The sequence below is a fragment of the Seriola lalandi genome, unplaced genomic scaffold (genome assembly GCF_002814215.2).
Source record: "Seriola lalandi dorsalis isolate HSWRI2012SDOR001 ecotype SW California unplaced genomic scaffold, Sedor1 jcf7180002054378, whole genome shotgun sequence".
Taxonomy (NCBI): Eukaryota; Metazoa; Chordata; class Actinopteri; order Carangiformes; family Carangidae; genus Seriola; species Seriola lalandi.
Window position 1 is genome coordinate 77,150 of NW_019524931.1, and position 23,274 is coordinate 100,423.

Below are 23,274 nucleotides of genomic sequence, written 5' to 3' on the forward strand. Positions count from 1 at the left end.
ATTAATAAAGGTGTATAGGTTGTTATAAACTAATTAACAAGAGGTAAATAAATTGGTGAGATTGATATGTCACCCCCTACTGACTGATTAGGGCAAAACAAAGCAAAATGCACCCCCGACAAGAAACGGTCCAACGAGAACACAATGTCAGGCTGAATGGATGAAGTAAAACAAAATGACAGTCGTATCATCAGGATAAATATTCAAGACATCAACACTGTGATAAACATTAATATTGCACAAGTTTACACTTTCACCTTTGATTTATTTGATCCACTCTAGAGACATGGCCCACAAAACAACAAATGTCAAATATTATTTATCATTAAATTATGTATTATTTTTTATGTATTATATTGAATATTAAGTGCTTGTGCTGATCTCTTAAGAAGTGTGTTGAATTTTTCATGTACCATAATGTGCCATCGTGCATAAATGTATTGCTGTTAATCCATCTTCACATTTATTGTGAAAAACGCCACCTGATCCCATCAACTATTTTATTAGAAGAGTAATCAGTTTGCTGATATTAGGATATTATCGCTGGGGCGGGGGATTTATTTATTTTATTTTTTGCAGGGTGGGGGCGGGGGATGGATAGGATAAAAAATATTGCATATGGCGGGAAATATCGCAATATCAACCCAAGACTATATTCATCTGTTCATTTATTCATCTATCGCTCCATGAATCAGTGTGTCCTGGGTGAGTAGGCATTGCAACACTTTTTCTTAGGACGACAGTGGAAGAGGGACGCTTGTTTTTTGTGCTCCCTGTGGTTGGGCTCTTTCATTCCGCTACTTTGTTATGAAAGACAAACTGACATGAGGCCAACATTTACCCTGTCTCTTGTCCAATGCATCCTGGGACAGGCTGTGGCCATGAGCTGGGTAGAAAAACATGAAGAGATGGATGGATGGATACGGCCTGGAGCCGTGTTTGACTGATTCAGCTACAAAACATTTATTGACTTTTTGCTTTTTCTTTTCCACCATGATTCAAACGTGTTCCTAAATGAAAGCACGGCAGGTGTGTGTGCTGTGTAAGACAGAGCAGGAGAGCAGGCTGTGGGGGTGGGGGGTGGCTGAGAAGTCAGGAGGCTAATGCAGTGACGGCACTAACCCAGTGTGTGAGAGGGTGATGTGCATTGACAGACAGTAGAGAAGCAAGGTGCATTGGATGTGACAATGTCTCTGTAGTGTGCGTGTGTTTATGTTTCTGCGGTGGGTGGTTGATAGGACCTGCAGGTATCTTTTAACACACACACACGTGCACACACACACACACACAACCTCCTTCTCCCTCCATCCTAGCTTCCTTTCTTTGAATCCAGGACCATTATGCCATTTGTATCTCCTACACCTCCTTGTCCTTGCCTGGAAACAAGCCTGTGTTTGTCCGTCTGGAAAGAGGAAAATAACACTGAGGCCACCCCTCTGTGGCTATTTTAATCCCACCCTCACTTTCTCCTGGCCGTCTTCACGTCAGTGTTTGTTAGTTTCTATTGGCAGGGCTCAGGAGCTGAACTTTCTGACTACGCTCGATATTTTGTCGCTCATACAGTATTTGCATTCCAGCTGTCATGCTTTCCAGCTCTCCTCAGTGTCATGGCTCACAGTTCATTCTACAGAGCCTAGCAGGGGGACTGCATTTAGCCCCCACCAGCAGGGATTGTGCAGTCAGTACCTGTCAAATCAACAGATGAAGCGAACAAGTGCACACTTCAAAGGGCAGCAGAGAGGAGGAGAATCACTACTTGCCCAGTTGATGTTTCCCATTCAGAGCATTTCACATTTAAAGCTCAAAGGCAAGTCTGAAGCCTCACACACACACACACACACACACACACAAAGACACACACACACACTATATTCTGTCATGAGAATAAAGAGGAAGAGATTTGCGCAGTCAAAAACATGCACACACATGTACATGAGGATACGCACTGAGAGTCAAGCTCACACACACCTTCACATGTGAGAAACACTCACACAGATGAAAAGCTTTCCGTCTACAGAGGAGGCATCAGTGAGGGAGGAATTAGGTTTTCTCCAGGCTCAGGGATTAAAGCTGCATCATGAATATTTAAAGGAGATTTATCCGGCATTTCTACCACATCACTTCTTCAAGTAAAAGCGGCTGACAGCAAGAGTTTATCAAATTAGACAAAGATGGTGACGAGCTCTGCTAAAAGTTCAGAGTCATGGTGATACAATCAAATAAGAAGGTGACATAATGAAAAGTAGGTGAGGGCGAGTCTGACTTCTCAAAGGCTGATTTTCCTACAAAGATTGTTCATTTTACATATTTGCTACAAACTATTGTCAAAATTTTGAACTGTTTGGATGAAAACTAGAATTACCACCTCACAGTTGTCTGCCTTCGCCACTCAGACTAGTTTCAGGTTACATCCCTGTTTATCTAGAATCACATACTTGCTGTATGAAGTCTGGAGGTTTGGCTTGACCTTTGACCTTTGACCACCTAAATCTAAATCAGTTCATCTTTGAGTCCAAGCGGACAATTGTGACGACTCGGAAGGGATTCAATTGACGAGTTCCCAAGATGTTGTGTTCACAAGGCCAAAACTGGGATTTGTGAGGCCACTGTGACCTTGACCTTTCACCTTTAACCATCAGAATCTAATCAGTTCATCCTAGAGTCTAAATGGATGTTTGTGCCAAATTTGAAGAAATTCCCTCGAGGCATGACTGAGATATCGTGTTCACAAGAATGGGACAGAGAGACACCCTGAAAACACAATGCCGGTGCAGAGGCATAAAAAAAAAAAGTCTTTCTGCAGTGGTGCCACAAAGTCTACAGGCAAGACTGTGGCTCTGCAGGATGTAACACTCACTGTTAAGAAAACAAAGACCAGGAGTCGTGGTGAAATAATGTAAAAAGTGGCCAGAGGGTGACGTCAGAGTAAAGGTCTGGACACCAAACACACTTCACATGGCTCCTGAAACCTTCATCTGAACCTCCTGAAGGTTTTACTGTTGGAACTGATGTGTCTCACGTTAAAACAGCCACTGCTATATATTAAACTGAACAAGTGAAAACTTTGATCCGCTGGTGGCACTGGATAAATAAGTCAGGGCAACACCAAATTCAGTAGGAGTCATCCTCTGGGAACCATGAACACCTGTAGAAAAATTCATAGAAATCCATCAAATAGTTGTTGAGATATTTCTTCTGCACCAACTTCGTGTTGTTTAACATTTTCCCCTCTTGAGCCTATGATGTAACAACTTTATATAGTCAAGATCAATAATGGATAAAGCATGCTGCGGCCATGACAGGACTTCAAGGTCTTCATATATCATACATGTCTTCACTGTGTGTGGGCAGTTGCACATAATGTACTGCACTGCGCTTTATGTACACAACTCCTCAGGTCTCCGCCCCCTCCTGTCTTTTAAATCCTGCTTTATTTGAAACTTCCTCCACTCGCCCTCTTCGCCCTCTTCAAGGGTAATGTATGAGAACAGCTGTTGAGGATGAGGCACTCTTGGGGTTGCGATGCTCCTACACGTAAGTGTGTGTATTTGTGGCGTGTGTTCATAAAGGTACGGGACGATCCCTTTACTGAGAAGCACATCTGCTTACACCGAGGACTTGTTCAATTCATTTCCCCCTCTTTTCCTCCCCGCACCACGGCTCTCTGAGTCTAAGTAGGACAGGCTGCCCCATATAGACTCTCACATGCAGAGACACACATGCTGACAGAGAGCAGTGCACGGGTCAGCATGATCTCTGGACGTAAAGCCTGAGCAACACACAGCTCCTCTTCTGGGAGTCATCGCAACAAGGTCATTCAGTATCAAAGTGGATTTGAATGGGGCTGAAACTTACCATTAGCTTTATTATCAATTATTCTGTTGATTATTTTTGTATTCAGCAATTAAAATATATAAAATGTTATGAAGTAGAAGTAGTAGTAGAAGTGAGTTTGTTTTTTCCAAGCAACGGTCAAACACCCAAAGATATTCAGTTTACAATGATTTAAATTAAAATAGGAAAACGTATATGTAAGGCAGCTGGAAACAGCAAACGCTTTTTGCTTGAAAAATGAGTTCATGTGGTATGTGTCTAAGTCCCACGAGACGGAGGCTGTCACTGCCATGAAAATGACAACATTAGTCTAAAATAAAAAACTACTTTCCTCCTATTTTTTCCTATTAGCTCCATCTGCTTGATGAAGATCATGTGATACTGAAAGCTGTAGGACAGGTACTAAATGGACTTTGTGGTGAGAATGTTGTTTCAACCCAGTTTTACTTAACATAATAATCAAATATTCTCAAAGGTCCACTATTAAGCTCCATTTACTGAATGTAGACCTGCAGATGCAGATGAACGTTATTAGTTATGAGGAAATAATGCAGCATATCACTTTAACCGTATATTCAAAGAGTCAGCTAAAGAAAGTGCAGTTAATGAGTTTCCATCCACTCCTGCTGTATGACTGTTAGAGGCTGGAGGCGCGAACTCTCCTGTTCTGTTAAACCAGACACAGGCGATGTTGAAAACTTAAAGAGCGCCAGTCAAACCTCGAACGATGGAAAACATGGATGTATTACATGAGTTCCTTTAATACATCCATGATGGAATATTGTGTGAAAAGATGTGATGGAAATATGGCATTAGCATATGTTTGTTTCATGTGCTTATTTAAGAAAGATCACAGTCTTGTCATTGGTCCACACAGATCTGATGTTTTCACCTCTTTGATAGAAGCTTAAAGACGTTTAAGTCACATGCTTCACGTATGCACTTTGTCATAGTTTGTTTTTTATCAATACACATATTTTTCCAGCTCAGCCTTTTTTCTCTCTTTTTTTAAATCAAATTTATCTTTTTTTTAGTTTATTTTATGCACAAATTGAAAATGGAAATGCATTTCAAAACCTCTTAGAGAGGAGGTCAGACAGTGAAGTGCTGCTGGCTACTGTCTCCTTTCAAAACACATTGAAGTTTATTCTAACCATCATCACAATCTTTCTCTGACCTTCATCAAGTAGTCTTATTGTTCAGGTGCTAAAATGAGCTGAACCTTAATCACAGAGGAGTACCAACAGAAAATGCTCACAAAGGTCTTCTTTGTGAAGATTGTGAAAGGCCGTCCAGCAGACCTATTTTGTTGTTTAGGTTGGAGGACTTGTTGGAGGATTTCTAGTTTGGGAAGGTTTTTCTTCAGTGTAGCTGAGCATTAATGAAAAGTACAGGAAAAAGCAGATGAGTTTCTGTGCTTCCTGAGGCACATCTCCTTTCATGTTTGTACCCAGACAGTCACTCAGTGAAATTGAAAGAGAAGCTATAAAATACTGAGAGCTGCCAAACATCTTTAGAGAAGCCACAATTCCCTTTATTTCCTTTTGTGTATTTTTAAGCCAGCACTAGAAATGCGAGGAGAAATTTTGTGGTTTCTTTTTGTTCTTTTTCCAAAAAAAGGAAAGAATAATAACGTAATGTGTTTTGTACCCAAAGAGGCACATCCCTCAGAAGCAACAGAAAATCTCCTCCCTGAGGCACACACTAATCTCTGAGCTTTACACTGTAAAAATCCACCGCCCCCCTAAGGTTACAGCCAGTATGACTAAGCGTCTTGTTCTTTTAGAAAGCTCCAGAGGTATATGAATATCTGAAACAGGAAATAATACTGCACATGTTATAAAATGCTGCAATGGACAGAAACAGAAAGGAGCTGCGAGAGGGAGAGAGCAGCAGTCAGACATCAGATAAGAGGTTTAATTCAGGCTGGTTAGAAGAAGAAAGAGAAACCCAAAGCCAGGTAAGTGTGTGTTATATCTTGGTTTATTAGCACAAGGTGCAGGCAGACAACAGAGAGACATCTAGAAAAAGACACTGAGTTACTGTTTGGAACTAATAAACCCTCTGTGGGACATGTATGAACTTTCCATGCATCTAATAAAAATAAGACAGTCAAAATCCATAAAAAATACACAGTGCTTCACACTACAGGGTGACAAATCTGCTCAGCTGTTGTTGTGTCTGTAGCTAACCTTGACCTCTGACCCCTGAAAATATCTGTCCATTCACGGCCTCCAGAAGATCCGACGAGTTTCATACGAGTTAAACTGAGAAAACCGCTAATAATGCTCAGATGTTGTGTTCATTACACTTTTCACATTCTCATTCTATTTGGTGGATGACTTGTTCGCCACAGAAGCTTACTAGGCCTCATTCACAGCTCTCGTTTAAAGGGTCACTTCACCCAAATCACACACACAAACACACGTTTAACTATACAGAAAGTTTCAGATTACTGTGCTAAGTTTTTGATGCATCTGTCTGTGAGATTACTGCCAACATACTGCTGTGTTTGCTGGACTCAAGAATTTAAAAAACAAGCTTAAAAAAAAACTAAAATCCTTTAGAAAGTAGGGAGGAAGAGCTGCATGGCTCCAGCTGATCCAACAGGTGCTGGTTAGTGAGGCAGGTAGACGTAAAAGAACAAAGATCAAAGATCAAAATCCTACTCATCTTTTCCAGATACGTTTCTCTGGTTTCTCTGGATAATCCATGAAACCCTTTGTCTACAGTTTTCAAAAGGACTATTTCTTGGGGAGAAAGTAGCTCTACCCAAGAAATAGTCTGATACAAACCTCCTCATGATTTCCATTATTTTGTATAAGAAAAACAAAAAAAAAAAGATGCCAAAATACCAATATGTTTCAAGGATGTTCATATTTTGTGAATGAGGCCCAGTTCTTTACTTTGTTACACTAGCTTGTGGCTAACAACTCCCTGTTATCTCTATAATAAATCCTAACAAGTCAGTTTTCAGTGTTTGATTGACTGAATTTATTGCATATATAAATATATAAGAACACAATAAAGCAACAGACACAACAAACATAAAGTTATTAGTGACGGCTCATTGAGACACGCTAATAAAATAAACAACAATTTGAAACGTAAAGATAAACTGAGGCTTATATACCTACCAATATCAATTGAAAACGTTACTGCAAAGACTCCTGGGACATCTCTTACATTCCTTACATTAATGATTGTCTGCTAGAGGTTTGGCTTTAGTGTTTACTCCTCCATCTATTTGTTTAAAGAAACAAGGAAAATAGTGCAAAGCAGACAGAAAGTCCTGATTCGATGGCTTAGAAATGTGTGTGTGTGGGGGGGGTGACCAAAGCTTTTCATTACAGGAGAAAAAATAATCTTTGACAAAAATACAAATAGTCCTTTGGTGGGTAAATACGTGTGTGTTGTGTGTGTGTGCTGGTTAGCTGCATGTTGACGGATCAGGCTGGCAGCACTGAGAAGTCAGTTTGAGAGGTTTCAGACAGGAGGACGAGGGCTGGCTGCTGGATGGTGTCTGTGCCTCCCAGTGTCTGTCTGTGTGTGTGTGTGTGTGTGTGTGTGTGTGTATGAACTTACTGTCTGGGTCTGCTTCAGTGTGATTAAATGCTTTTCATTTGATTTATTTGCTTATGTCACAGCAGCTGTTTAAACACAATCTTCAACTGAATCTCGATATACTTTTTGTCAATATTGGACAAATATATTTGATTTGCAAATAAGTGATCAGAAAGAAACAGACAAAGAGAGAACATTTCATTGGACACAGTGGGAATAATATTATCATCTTTGGCCAAAACGAACTACAGACAAAAACTAAATTAAATACAAACTGAATTTCAAATGTGACTGTGTGTGTGTGTCAGAGACACCCAGTTCGCCCAGCAGAGTGAATCACAGTGTGCCAGCGCATTATTTGGAGGAACAGCGTGTGCTGAAGTCAGGAAAGCATGGCATGGCTGTGTGTGCATGTGTGAGTGTGTGTGAGTGTGTGTGCATGAGTCTGCACATGTGTGTTTGTGTGCATGAATGTCCAATGTGGCTTCTTGCCCACTACCTCAGCCTTTCTCCTTCATACTGGATCAAAGGAGCCGTGGGTAGAAAGTGAGTGTGTGAGTGTGTGAGTGTGTGAGTGTGTGTGTGTGTACGCTGCACAGGGAAAGGGGAGAGGGGCACAGAAGCGGAAGCACAGCTGATTGACAGTCGGCATGGTGATGGAGGCGGGTTCTAGTCCTCTGAAGCGTGGGGATTGAGAGAAGGGGAGAAAAGAAAAGTAAGGGAGAGAAGGGGGAGGTAGAGTAAAAGAATGGTGTGGGCAGCGGTTGGGAAGAAGAGGAGGAAGAGTAGAAAGAGTAAAATAAGTGTGTCAACATAAGATGATTCATTCAGAGAGAGAAAGAGTGGCGTAAAAGAGAAATTAAGATAAAAAAATAAGAACACAAAAATAAAAAATATGTTTATGCAGAAGGCAAAGATGAAAAAAGTAAGACGAAAGGAAGGGATAAAGGGAAAAAAAGGAAGAAAGCAGGTTAGTAAAGCTGTCACAGAATCCACCACAACTCATCTACCAAATGTCAAATAATTGACCAACATGAGAAAAGCCAGATTTAATGCTGCCATCATCGTATATTGGTCAAATATTTCTATACCATATATTTGTCTTTACATGCCATGCAGTAGTGTCATGCAGCAGAGGTGACATGCAGCATCTCAGCACATGCACACACTCATACACACACATCTACTCTTGCCCTGTCAGGATTCAGCTTACGCTCTCAATTCTCTGACCCAGTTACTACTTATACCGCCTGCGTCCTGCGTCCTCTCCCTGGGGTCCGCTGGAATAACAATGATGAATGGATCCAGTGCGCCTAGACAAAGCCAGATGCTCTGTCTACTAAAGTAGGCCCACTGAAAAATAATTATATCACACCTCACACTGTACTTTTTCTGTTACTGCGGGGAGCAGGGTGGGGTGGGGGGGGAATTAAGAGATAGAGATTAACCAAAATTTACACTGAACATCCCTTCAGGAGCATTTCTCTCCATTAGATGTGCACACATACAGCTCTGTAGCCATGGTAACACAAGCTACCCCATGCCATGCAAACAGCCAGACAGCTCAGCGGTGAACATGCCAACACAAATGTCTGATTTAAATGCAGATCACTCCTCCCACTGTCACCAGCATCCGTCCCCACCGAGCCGTTCAGCCGTCTCAGTGGATCATACACTGAACATGAATGTGGCAGTGGGCACGTTTGACAGCTTTAACTTTCCTGTGTTTGCGCTTACTGATTGGCATTCAGTGGAAAAGAGAGAAACAGCCTCGCTCAGTGCCAGTGTTAATCCCTCAGAAGACAATAGCTGTTTTTAAAATAATCTACAATGATGGATAAAAGGTTGGTAACCTGCCAAACAGAGCTGCGACAGTCACCACATCACCACAACACTGTGATGTCCTCTGTGAGGTTGAGCTCATTACTGTCATCGCTACTTTTTCCCCGTAATCTTGACCAGCTGGAGCTGAGATTTTAGCAACACTACCATAACACTTCCTAACACAGCTATTTTCTAGAGGCCCAACCACTGTGGTGCTGGTTTCACAACCATATGCACTACAGTTTTTGCAGTTTTTCCGCACAGGATGAAGATCATTAAAATACAATCCTACAAAACAGTTAACTATGCTACTTCTGTAAACTGTAAAACTCGTCATCATCACAAGTCCCAGTAAGATTGAGCGCAGAGTTACATGACCCAGGAGGCGTCTATTGTTTTTCCAACTCAGTTTAGATGAAACCACGGTCACTTCCATATGACGAAAGCCTCGACAGAACGAAGGGAGACATGTCCCTAACCCTAACCCATACGGACGTGGGATTGTTTTAATCTGAAGTGGGTTGGAAAAAATAAATAAAAGCACTCAGGAACTCAAAGATGCACAAAATGAACTTCTCCATTTTTGTCTGCAGCGAAATTGGCACCAAACTGACTTCTGCATCTTGTCAATGCCATAACACCACTGGATATACTCATGCAGGTCAGTGCATTTAGGGACAAACTTCAGTTTAGTCGGAGATTGGCTGCAAAGCCTGAGGTAAAGTGTCCAACTATAATACTTTTATAATAGTTAATTATTACAAATTTTATTTTATCTAACACATTCTGTGTCATGCCTCAACATCATCCGTTAACTAGTGTCTCTACATACACACTAGTCCCGGTTGTGTATTATCCTGGTTTTAACTATGTTCAGGAGATGATGTAAGGTGACAGGCTCTTATAGTTTGAGCATGGGTCAAATCTGCGATACATCTCCCACATCACAGCTTGTATTTGAAGTTGTTTATAATCAACTGCGATGTAGATATTCCCGGAAATGTTTCATACAGCACATTCCAGACTAAGTTCCAATAAACATAAGATTTAGTTAACTACGCAAAAGAAATCCATACTGGCACAGCCCTGCTGCTGAAGTGAGACTTCCTGTGCGAGATTTCAGGACCACCAACTAGGAAATCTCCCTTTTAACCTTCAAGGTTGAAGTGGATTTGATCATTTCACCTGACCTGCTGGCATTCTTTATGACTGGTCCGCTGTTGACATTGATCCATGCTGTAAGGATCCTGTGAAGGCCAGTTCAAGTTTAATGGCCAAAGCTTTCTTGTGTTTGAGGCCTGGATTGTTACATACAGTATCTAACTTCATCATCACAGACATCATCACCATGGTAACATTTGTTCTATATTTCAGATCGGTGAACGACTTCTGCCCTGCCACACAGTGGTCTAAGAAAGATCTCTGCATCGCTTTCTCTGATATATACTCCTCCTACTCTCCTGTTGTTGTTTGGTTCATTTATAAACGGGTGAGCAACTTAACAACTTTTGAGGGTGAACTGACTTGTGGTAAATCAATTTCTACAATATGTTATACTTTGCACATGTGCGCAGCCGTGCGCATTGTGTGTTGCCAGTGTAGGAAACCACACATACTCATTTATTCCCCCATGCAAAATCCTTTTTCTGCTGATGACATGCAGAGCTCTGACAAAAACAAAGTGAGATGGGAAACAGGAGGATGTATGGACCATGGTGAAAAAAATAAACCAGACTATTGAAAAAAGAAAATCAGATAAGGTGATTTCCAAAATGGACCACACACACACACACACACACACACACACACACACACACACACACACACACACATTTAAACACACACACACACATTTAAACACACACACACACATTTTAACACACATACAGCTGAAACAGTTCTTCTCTTTGTCTATTTCAGTATAAGCAGACAGCCAGACGTGAACATGGATTTGTTCATTAGACACAGTAAGCATTCCCGTCTAGAGCTGCATCTCCTCTCCGCAGCTAATTATCTCTGATATGCGATATGAGATATGAGATAACACCAGAACAATTTATTTGCTTTATAAGTAACAAAAGGAGTTGCAAATAGGCTTCAATGGCCGTGTTATTTCATTTATTAAAAGCAGCGCTGCTGATATTATCAGGGCAACAATTTGACAATTCTCCTGCTGTCAATTAAGTTGTGTTTTCATGAATTGATTATGCAAATGAACTCATGTGAATTTCACAGCTGATTGAAAATGAAGTCTTTAGTCATTACCTCTCCTTTCTTTCCGTGAGCTGCAGTGAGGCAGCTACACAACTTCCACTGACAGAGAAGGGACTCTTTTAATCAATCTGCTTCTCGTAATAAAAACACGTAAGCCTTACAACGAAGTCCCACCTCCCTCATTGATCATGGTGACAGACATGTAGTCTACCTAAGGACAGTCTCTGACAGTGTTTAAAGCTGACGTTACAGATTTACAGTTTACATTCAGAAGCATATCACTGAAGGTCCAGCTGCCCAAAAGCACATGTGGCCACCTGCACCTGGATCACCACACAACACACATACAAACAATTATTCAACAAGAAAATTTAAAAAGTGCTTTTACTGGTTGTACTCAAGTTTACTGGTAACTCTATTCCATTTAAAAGGTATACTTTGTGAGCCACTACTTTTACTTACAGCCACTATGTTTTGGAGGTTTATGTGGTCATAGATTGTGCTGATCAAGGCTGCCATTAAAGGCTCCGTGAACTATCAATTAGAGATGATATAGTTGGAGATTCAGACACCCACCTCCTATGATATTGTTCTCCTAGCTACCTCAATGCTCAAGATAATGGAAAAGTGAGGTTTAATGGTGGTCAGCCAAAGCTAGTTGCAACAAATCAATTCACATGTGGACAGGGGGAAAATTCTGGGTCATGTCCTTATATTTTAAAGGCAAAGTCAAGTATTATATATTTATATTCAACTACTTATACACTAAAGAAAATGAGTTTGTATTCTCAGCAGAATCATTCTCTCATTCTCTTCAGTTCACCTCCTCAGTGTGAACAGCTTGGAGAATTACAAGAGCAGCAGCCTTGTACTTAAGTGGACCTTGAAGAATGCTGCAAAGCAATAAGAGCAGCTGACATCCTGCTCTGAAACGCCACTAATAATACTGAGGGTGTACACACACACAGACACACACACACAATCAAAGTGAAGAACATGAAGGAAGTAAACAAGGTTGAAAGACAAGAAAAGACTTAAATGCCATGACTGGAGGATGAGGATGACAAGGAGGCCTTAGCAGACTGACTGACGGCAGAGGGAATTGTGGGATATGTCTTACCAGGCTTTTGCACACCATGAGCTTCCTGCTCTCCATTCTCCAACGTAGCACCCGAGTCTGCACACACATACACACACACACGCACACGCACATAAACACATTACTACCCATGTGAGCGCTAATGGCTTGACGAGATAGAAAATCAAACTGCATCGTATTGGTTTGCGCGGAAATTTGACAGACTGCATCTGGATTCAAATGGAAACTACTGACTCTGACCTTTCTGGCTTTTTAAATGGTCCCTCAATATAGCTGTTGTACACTAGGGGTGTGTGTGGTGAGCTTTGTGCCTGTGGGTGTGAGCCGTGGTCAGACTATGGGAAGGCAGAGGGCAGCACATATCGGATGGTGTCGGTGTGGGATGATGGACGAGGCGATGCTGTGTGACATACGACTGCTGAATCCTTCAACTTTGCACAGTAGCAACACACCAAGGCTCTAACATATAAGGGCACAAATGAGTCAAACATACACATACACATCCACAGGCATGCGCGGAAATACACATGCACACCCACAACACTGATTGTGGTAAATGGGCTGTTTTCAGTTTACCTCTTGTCCACCCATAAACTCACCAGTCACACATGGCTGTGAGCTGCAGTACCACACAGGGTGCAGGTACAGTTCAGGGTTCACGATCTTGCTCAAAGACACTTGGCACAAGCCAGGGATTGAACCACCAATCCTGGCACTCTGCTGCGGTACTATATCACAAAAGCAAGTTCAACTTAGTCTGGCTGTCTTTGGGTGACCTGAGCCTAACATTGGCAATCCTAACCAGTATCATGAAGCTGGTTATCAAACGGCTCAGTAAACGCTCACTGAAAAGGTCACCATGAGAACCATGGGTGTAGTGTTTCTGACCCAACACACTGATGTATCCTTGACACCTAACAAAAAATTGAATAGTCGATTTTTAAAATTGTTTACATCCATGCTAACGCTCTTCTTCTTCGCTGCCTTTGGTGCCACATTATCGTAGTCCGTCTGTCGTAGTCGTAGTACAACCAGAGATGGTTAATCCGCTGACCTTGCTTTGTGATATAGGCCACGTCACATGCATACAGTACACACACATCAACATAGAGCTCAGCATGTCAGCAAAGCCATGCAGAAATCCCAAACCACAGATATGCATGCAACACACACATACACAGAATATACGATTCACTGATTCAACACACAGGACACAGATACAACAGAGCGCAGGACACTCATCCAACACACGAGGCATCAGGAAGGCACATTACGTATGCATCAGGGCACCACAACAGCACCTCTAATAAAGAAAAAACAAATCTGCGCCTCCTCTGTCTAGCTCTCCTGCTGACAGAGGACAATAAACTGCGGACTGCCTAGCCCTGCTGTTTGGCACTCAGGGTGTCAGCATGTCAGCATTTGTCCAAATGCACACTGCGTGCCAGAGTTGATCACTGGCAACACCACCCACGGCCCGTCCTGCAGCCGGCTGCCACTGACGAGTGCCCACACACAGTCTGACTGTCTGACCAAAGTGTCTGTGCAACCAAAACAGGCCCAAGAGCTGAGTCATCCCCAGTTCACTGTCACTTCCTTTTATCTGGTTGTGCACTCAGCTGTTTATCTCATCCATCTACTGTTTGTCTATGTGTTTACTTCCTATCTACCTATCTGTATGTTTCTGTTTCTCTCTATCTCTGTGTAATAAACTAACAAGCTGAGCAAGATTGGAGGCTCTCAAACCATTTATAGAAAAATATACAACATCATAAGTTTATTCATATCCTGTATCTGTGACAGCGGCTGTTTTATTTCCTTTACAGATGTTAATCAAGACAGTAGAAATAAGTATTTTCAACCTGTGGAGGATTGAAAATAAGTTTTTTGCACAGTCTCATTATCTATTTCGTAGGTTGTTCAGTGACTTCGATATCATACTTTGATGTTTGGCCATTAGTGCATCAAAACTACAGTTTGCTAAATAATGTTCTATTCCAATAGGAGGCAGTAGTCATCAGCTAGTAAGTCTGTTTGTGAAACACCTACACAGAGCCATGAAACCACCACATTTTCTAAACGCACAGAAAAACCAGCTACAATACCGGTTCCAACGCCACACATCAAAGACAAAACTTGTTTGCTATGAATTTTCTTTTTCTTTCCCTAAAACCTGGTACATCATCGTCAGTTTGAAGCTGCTTTTGAAATTAAATGAGTAAATGTTGCTTCTTCCCTCACTGTACAATGACATGACATGACATGACATGTTTAATATGTAGCTGATAACACAGTGCCATCCAAAGCCCATGACCTACACTTCTTTATTTATCCTGGCAGGTTGGTCAGGGACACATTCTTGTTTCCATCCAGGGCCTTGGACAGTAGCAGTGAGGTGGGTTATCATGGAACTAAACCTTGAACATCTTTACTGGAGCAGATGGATGGAGTATTTGCACCTTTAACTGTTCAGAGTGCGGGCACTACTTCCTGTTTAGTTCCCAAATGTCACCAGTCAGCTGGGATAGTCAAATCAGTGACCGCTGCTCTGCTTATCTTACGGATACTATCATCCCTGTGGCTGAATGACAGCGCAGCAGATCCAAAATGGCAGCCAGTGTCCAGCGGTGCCCGATACTATCAGTCATTTAAGAGCAGCTGCAGTTCATGTTATATAACACGTTTAAGATAATGTAGATGCAATCAGATCCAGAGGTGCAAATAAAAATACAATGTCATCCAGGAAAATTTCAAATGCCTTTAGTATGAATGCAGGAACGTTTGTGGAGTTCAACATTTTAGCTCTTTTTCAAAGCTGCACTAAACAATGTTTTTATATTAAAATTTGATTAAATTACAATGCTTAATGTGAAAGAAACTCACAGATTTATCACTTGACTCTGCTAGCTTTGCAGAACTAGGGTCTAGTAGTAGTTGTTAGCATCTTTTAAAAGCTCACTGGTCGGCCTGCATGTAAACTTCACTCTTATCCACCTCTTTCCAGCCACAGCAGGCAACTGTTTTCAGTGATAATGCTCCGATAAACCCAGTATGTGCACACCTCTCCGGCACCAAACAGCAACTAGCCGCTGATCATGGTGAATCTTTCAGTGGATCAAGAGTCAGTTATTTTTTCAGGAACAAGACAGAGCTAAATGAGATTGAATATTCTAAAGTTAAATTTGCCAGGTGATTCCCTATGTTGCTGGATGTATAAACAAGCTGTTAGCTAACATGTTAGCTAATATGTCAGCGTTGTGTTTTCGGCTTGCTCTGTCCAAAAAAGCAGTGTTGAGTTCACAGGTATATAAATGAATAAAATCAACATCTTCCAAATAACCACTCCATAGTTTAAAATATCAGCCTTGGAGAATTCTTTTATCACACCTGTACAATGGAGATGAATGGATTTTTTTTTTTTTGTGATGCTAAAATTTGTGTTGATGAGATGATGTTTTGAGCAACACAAACAAAAGTCACCTCCACTGTTTGGGTCAGGGAACCTGTTTTGGTGCAAATGTGTTCTCTTGTAGTTGGGTTGAACTGACATTTTCATTTCAGTGATCAATTAGAATAAACGTTGCTGTATCATCACACTAATACAGCTAACCTGGTTGAAGTTATTGGTGGAATCAAAGAGCCCTCGACAAAACCCGCCTCTGACTTCATTTCCCTTGTCTCTGTTTTCTCTGCCCCTTTGTCCTCATGATCAATTGACACCTGTCACCCACTTTTCGTCTTGTCCTGGCATCACTGTCATAAGTCCAAACAGAAGAGAACGGAAAGGACGTGACTTGTAAGGAGACAACACACTCTACTGTCACCATCGCCTCACCTGCCCTGGTGTCATCGTTGTCCAGCAGGGGGATGTAGTCTGTCTTTCCCACCGTCTCCCCGACCTGATCGTCGAAGGCCTCAGCCTCCAGCTGAGCCACAAAGTCCCGCTCCACCAGGCTCTCAGGGCCTGGCTGGGGAGCGCTGTCTGTCAGCGCATCACTCAGACTCAGGTCTAACTCCGCCATGACTGCACACAAACAGAGAGACAGGAATAAACACAGGAACAGGGAACATGTTGCCACTTCATTAATGGTGCTCTAAAACTCTAAAGCAAACAAGTCACAAAAGTAGAAAATAAAGAACGAGTCATCAAGTAGCTTATAGCTGTTTTAGCTACAGCTGTCCTACAAATGCTCTTCATTTCATAGAGGGGGGAACTATTTTTTATTTTTTTAAAGGACCAGTGCGCAGCATTTAGTGGCATCTAGTGGTGAGGGTGCAAATTGCAACCAACTGAACACCCTGTAGTAAAAGCTACGGTGGCCGTCAGTTAACGTAAATATGCAAAAGGCTCTCTCTAGAGTCAGTTTTTGATATGTCCGTTCTGGGCCACTGTAGAAACATGGCAGGCTCTGTAAAAGAGCACCCGCTCCCTATGAAGACACGTATGGATCATTCTACGCTGAAGAAAACGCAATAAATCTTAGTTTTAGGTGATTATACACTAATAAAAACATAATTATAAATATACTCTTTCTGCCAATAGATCCTAAATCCTATAAAGTAATCCTTTAAGAAAATGGAAAAAATAAACGTGCTGTACACAGATGATCTTGAAGGCACTTCCACAGAGAGCTAAATCACGATGTTATGTCTTTTGGTGGGTGCAAATTATTCATGCCTGGGATTTTGAGTCATCATTCAACCCTGGGGTCAAGTGACGGTGCTTCACAATGAAAAACAATAACGATATGATCATATCACTTGATGCACAAGTGTTAAGAACAGATGGAAATGAAACTGAAAAACAGATGAAAAGATTCTGTTTGTGTGTTTTTCTTCCCCTCAACAATAGTGTACTTTTGAGTGAACTTGTAAATATTAGCACTTGAGTTCAGTTTTTCAATATACGATTTTAAACTTCATTTATAGCAATGGAAGACAGTATAGTATATTTCTGAGAAATGATCGCTTTGAAATCATGGGGAAATCTTAAACATCAGTCCTAACTATATCCTGGATTACAGTCACATAAAGCCTAGACACTGAGGCTGAGATGGAGAGATAAAGATTAGGAAGTGGAGGTAAAGAAATAGCAGAAGAGACTGAAATAGATGAAAATGGAGAGAAGTGGTTCAAGGAAGTGAGAGCACAAAATCACTGATGTGAACTTAACAGGGCCGCAGGTTTGTGTCCAGAGGAGGCATCAAAGTGGCCTCAGGAGCAGCAACAAGACCAGAGGACCCTGTGAAGGCAGGCGCCCATCCTGCTGAAGTGCACACACTGAATACACTGAGGCTGCCAGGCCTGCGCCTGATCTCTGAGCTCCCTCTGAGGCGGCTACACAAAACATGGCTTCAAATCACTGACAACCTGGGTGCAATACCACTGTCTACCACAGGGAGGCACAGTTTCAGATGGGATTATGCTGCATGAAAGAAATGCATGACTTTGTATAACACAGAGGCACAATCTGTACCTAAACATGGACTCAGACACAAAGAGACACACATCCAAGCAGTCATCAGCTCATCTGGGAGTTCAGCTGACCAATGGCCACCAGGGGAATTTGCAGAGTCATGTTGTGTCATCTTCCAACTATAATGCCAGATTATCTTCGGTGCCAGCAGCAGCCGGCCTTTCTCTGCTCTTCAGACACTCTCTGTTTATCCGTCTCGTCTCTCGTCTTCTACAATTCTCCTTCCATTATCCACGCTACACTACACTTAACATCTCTACCCTGTGAAAATCATCTCTCCCCTCTTTGTTGAACTTCCTTTTCTCACATCGTTGAAACGGCGAGTTAGAGTTGAAGGTCTTGCTCAAGGACAAAACAGGGGAACACACAGGCTGCAAAGAGGATCAATCCTGAGACCTTTGAGTTATTACAGTTTCCTATCTGTCTGGCTGCGCTGCCACACTTCTGTCTATAGACATAAATGAACCTTTTTTTAAATGCAGCTACCACTATAATATATTAGTGGATCTAAATTTATTCACAGCAAAAAGTACTTGTATTTTCATTAAAAATTCACTCTAACAGCAAATGTTTTTTTTTTTTGATTAATAACTGAATTTTAATTAAGGGATTTTTAAATAAAAATATTTCTCAAGATTACTCAGAGACAGTCAAATCTCAAATACAACTCCACAGCCCCATCTGCTGGATTATCCATCCACTTACTGCAAAGACAACAGGTACAGGTATATTATTATTAAGTTTTTGTTTGTACCTCTGGTCATATAATTTGGTACTGGGGGTGTTTTTCATGGTTTGGACAAGGTTTCCCACAACTCGTACTCACTGGACTGGTATGTTCCCTGAGGTCTAATACGCTGTATAATCCAACATTTAACTTTAATATTTGCCTAACACACTGACACACGACACTCTAGGGACAGTTATGAATAATAATTTAGACCAAAGTCTTCCTCCCACTTGCATCAACAGTTTGGAGCCAGTCCTGTTTCAATGAGCACTTGGCCCGGTCCATAAAGAAATGGTTTGGAAATGGAGCTTGACTGGCCTGCACAGAACTCTGACCTCCACCCCATCCAATCTGCACTGGACCTCACTAACCCCCGGATGTCCACTGGATGATGTTATGTCACGTCTCCATGCCGGTTCCATGAACATGGCTTGCTCAGTGGACGTGTTTCAGACACGGAGTGCTGCAGCAGGCACATTTCCAATATGGATTTGAATCACTCTGCTGACAATTTTTGTAATTTACAAGCGCAGTAAATAGTACATTTGTAGCTCATCTAGGATCAGTGTGGTGACTGATACTCTGTACTTCACTTGTTTTAATTACCATAAGCAGCAGACCATTCTAATGGTATTTCCTGAACAGTGTTTATTAGCAGAAGGGAAACTGTGAAGTTCCTTCTCCTTATTCACAGATTTTACTGAGGAGAGTGAAATAAACAAACAAGAAAAGCTAGTCAAAGTCAATAATTAATGACGCCATCACTATATATTAATTTAATGTCCAATATGAACCTGTTGGCTATTCTTGTTTGTTTATTTCACTCTCCTCAGCAAAATCTGTGAATAAGGAGAAGGAGCTGCAAAGGAGCCAGAACACAATGTTTTTGTGCTTTTGTGCACATACTCTTTCATGTGCACCAAAGGTAGAGGAACATTGTATTCCCTTTATAGAACAATCTTTTTGTATTTATTGGTGATTTAAAATTAGAAACCTAATCAAACAAGCAATCAATCAGTCACATAGACAGTCATCCAGTTAGTAAGTTAATCAGTCCTCAGATGTTGAGCTAGTGAAATACTCAGCCAATCAAATTTGAAATACATTAAGTTTTACAAACTGTTCTTATAATGAACAATAATCAGTTTCTGAAGAGGGAATATAAATAAACTAGACGTGGGCGTACTCATGCCTGACTGCCAGTGTATCAGCAGCAGTAAATGAGACCCCAGTGCTGAGACCAGGGTGTGTCGCAGGAAGACTGTTGCCTACTGCCTCGACCACAAAGCCATGCTGGTCAGAGACACTGCCCCAGTTTCCATATTTAACCGCACATCATCTGTGTGTGTGTTTAGCATACAGTACATCATTGGTGCCAGCTGCAGAGTTAGCAGGGTGAGCCATGCCACCCATTGAACCCAACCGATTTGATTTAACACAGTCATTTGAATGGATGAAAAACAGACAATGCAGTTTTGTTTGTTCCTTTTCGGCTCCTTCTGCTTCTACAGCGGGTCCCCACATGACCACAGGAGCAGAACCTTTTCATTAGTCTGGTCCTAAAGTGGGACGCATTTGGATTTGGGTTCAGAAAGTGAAAAACTCAAGGATCTTTTGGCCCTGGTGAGGTGCAATAGTTTGAGCTGAGCTACTGTTTTCCACCTCCTGCTCACAACTGTGGTGTGGCCACTCACAAATAATCTGGATTCAACAAAGAAAGGAAATCCAGGGAAAAGGCAGTTTCTATTGTGCTGTCTGCTAACAAATGTTCCGAGTGTATGTGTGGATTAGTCACGCGTTTATGTGTGTGTGTGTGTGTGTGTGCAAACCCATATGTGTCTATACGTGTGCGTTCCTGGGCCGGTGAGTGTGTGTCCCCTGGCTGCCAAAAAAGCAGAGGTGAAGGTTAAGCCTCTTTCTAATCTGCCCTGACACACTGCTATTGTATGTAAACAAAGACGCACCATGATAAGCACACATGATGTTAAAGCTGCAAAAATAACTCCTGACAGTATTGCAATATTGCAATTACGTTTTAAATTGCAAATTTTTAAAATGAATTACACAGTATCTGAAATCTTTGCCCAGAGAATAAGGGTGTAATTCTAAAAAAGAAAAAAAATTTGGAGACTGAAAACAATGAGCCTTAATCATACAGTGTTTAGAACGACTGAGAGAAGATCTGTGAGTCTACAGGGGAGAGAAGAGACAGAAGTAGGAAAATGAGTGGCGTATGTGCAGGGTTTTCCATAGGCTTAACACTGGCAGGCTCCAGGGTGATGGGTGACATAACACATTGAACCTAATCCCAAAAATCTCTCTGCATTTTCTCTTCCTCCTGTTCCCTTAATATACAACAACACAAAGTGCTTGATTAATCCTAAAGGAGGGCGGGGGTCAGGTTCTGCTATATGCGGGAGTCTTGGGGGCTCTTGTGCGTCTCGCTTGACCAGGGTAGATACTCTGGACCCAGGAGGTCCCTCTGAAAGCTGGTCTTCCTTCTCCTTCAGACACAAAAGAATGACGTGACCAATACCTGATCTGAACTTCCTTTGTTAAACATTGAATGACAATCTAGATCATAACATGTTAATGATCAGATTTTAACTCGTCGTAAATCATTAACCCTTTAGAAATTCTCAGCTCAGGAAATATTGTGTGGCTTGATACATACATACATACATACATACTTTTTAAATACACTTGCGCAGTCCAGCTGCTGGTTTGAAACCGGATACGTGCCAGCTGCTGGGATATCTAGTGTGCGCTCAACTGTGCCGCCGAGCAAGGCATCGCAGCATTAACTGCTCCGGTGCAACTATAATTAACTCAGATATGTGAAAAGACAAATGCCTCTTCCCTGGTGTAACACGGCTAAAAGAGCAAGAGAAAAGTGAGAGGTTCACGCTCCGACAGACAAAGTGTGAGATCACTTCTGTGAAGAGCTGCACAGTCACCGCCATCCCCAAAATGATATCATGGTGCTGCTGGGGGGCTGTGACACACCAGTCTGCCGTTAGGAACGGTGGATTTTAACAAAACCAGACAACACAACTGAAAATTGGCAGTTTCAGTGTCAATATTTTTCTGCCTCCAGCTACACTAACTTTTACTTTAAGGGTTTGGGCAGTGAATGTGGAGCTGTTCACTGTCCAAGGTCGATGTGGCTGTAAAACAACTGCAGGGCAGTTTAAGATCCCTACTTTACTACTATGTGAACCTATGATTATGAGGTCTCACATGCACAGAGGGAAACGCTGACCTCTCCGGAGTCTGGTTAGGTGTATGATGTCACTGATGGATAGATAATGGGTGGGATCCATCCGGAAACTTGGACTTTGAAATGGACAGGGGAGGGGAGTTATACTGTATGTCTGAACAGGACAAAGACAGTGTCACTAAAGGATATTTTATTACAACCTGAGTTGTATTTTTGTATTTCTGGCCATTATTTCAGCCATTTATGAAGACTAGGTAATCACCTGATTGCAGTAAGCTGCAGATGGTAGCATAGAAGAAATACAAACCTATTTTGATTTAACTTTCAAAGCAAAAATGCCAATATTTTTGATACAACTTCTGAAATGTGAAGATTTGCCATTGTTGTTTCATTATATATGATAATAAATTAAATAGACAAAAACATCACCTTGCGCTTTAAGAATTTATCATAAACAAATTTCATCTCTCTCTGCACAGGAGCTCTGTGTACACATCAGCAGTCAGTCAGAAGAGAATCAGGAAGTCAGAATTAACTTAATATCACATGATAGAACCCCAGTAGATATAAACAGGAATTGGTTCGTGGTCACAGTGTGAAAGCTCACAAAAGTCTCATCTAAAATACTCAAAGCAATGAACAGTGTTTCATTGTTGCGGTACATGACAGATGCAGAGTTGCGGTACTCTTCATGTGTGTAGGACAAAAAAACATTTTCTAACTAATCTCGTTTGATTTTTAACCACAATGTGCATTCATTTGTTCAGCTATAACATGATAAAACTGTATCATCACAGTATCGATGAACTGATCAATAGTCATTTTGATTTTTGCTTGGCTCCAATTCCAACCACAAGCTAGAGACATCACCTCTGCCTGCGTCACACTTTCTGTCCTGAAATAATCTGTAATGCACTTTTAAAGAGAATAAAAAACTCTCTCTTCTTTAATTGCCAACAATTTAATAAAACTACACAAAGCACTTCAAAGTACTCGCACATATGTATCATGTGTGCAGTGTGTGATTATGAATTAAAGCAGACAGTCTCAACATGGTCTGGAAAAACAAATTGTTCAGTGGCCTGGGCTTGTAGCCACTGTGGAGAGCTCAACTCTGATGTCACTTTCTAAGAGAGGTGGGACACTTCCTCTGAACACTCAGCTTACTCAGTTACCATGCAAGTGGCTGTATACTGTAGGTGTGTGTGTGTGTGTGTGTGTGTGTGTGTGTGTGTGTGTGTGGTTGTATATGACAGAATGAGTTTATGGCTCCGTGGTTGTTTCTACTGCTTATCTTCTTCCTGACGCTTCAC

The 23,274-nt window shown here is 41.5% G+C and overlaps 1 protein-coding gene across 1 annotated transcript in view; it reads right to left on the reverse strand.

Annotated features, from left to right (window-relative positions):
* Positions 1 to 23,274, reverse strand: part of LOC111657038 (uncharacterized) — a 115,246-nt gene that overhangs the window by 72,542 nt on the left and 19,430 nt on the right. The window contains 2 exon segments of the mRNA XM_087174744.1: positions 12,557 to 12,613; positions 16,371 to 16,559. Of these exon segments, the coding sequence (XP_087030870.1) occupies positions 12,557 to 12,613; positions 16,371 to 16,557 (244 nt within the window). The 5' untranslated portion in view covers positions 16,558 to 16,559.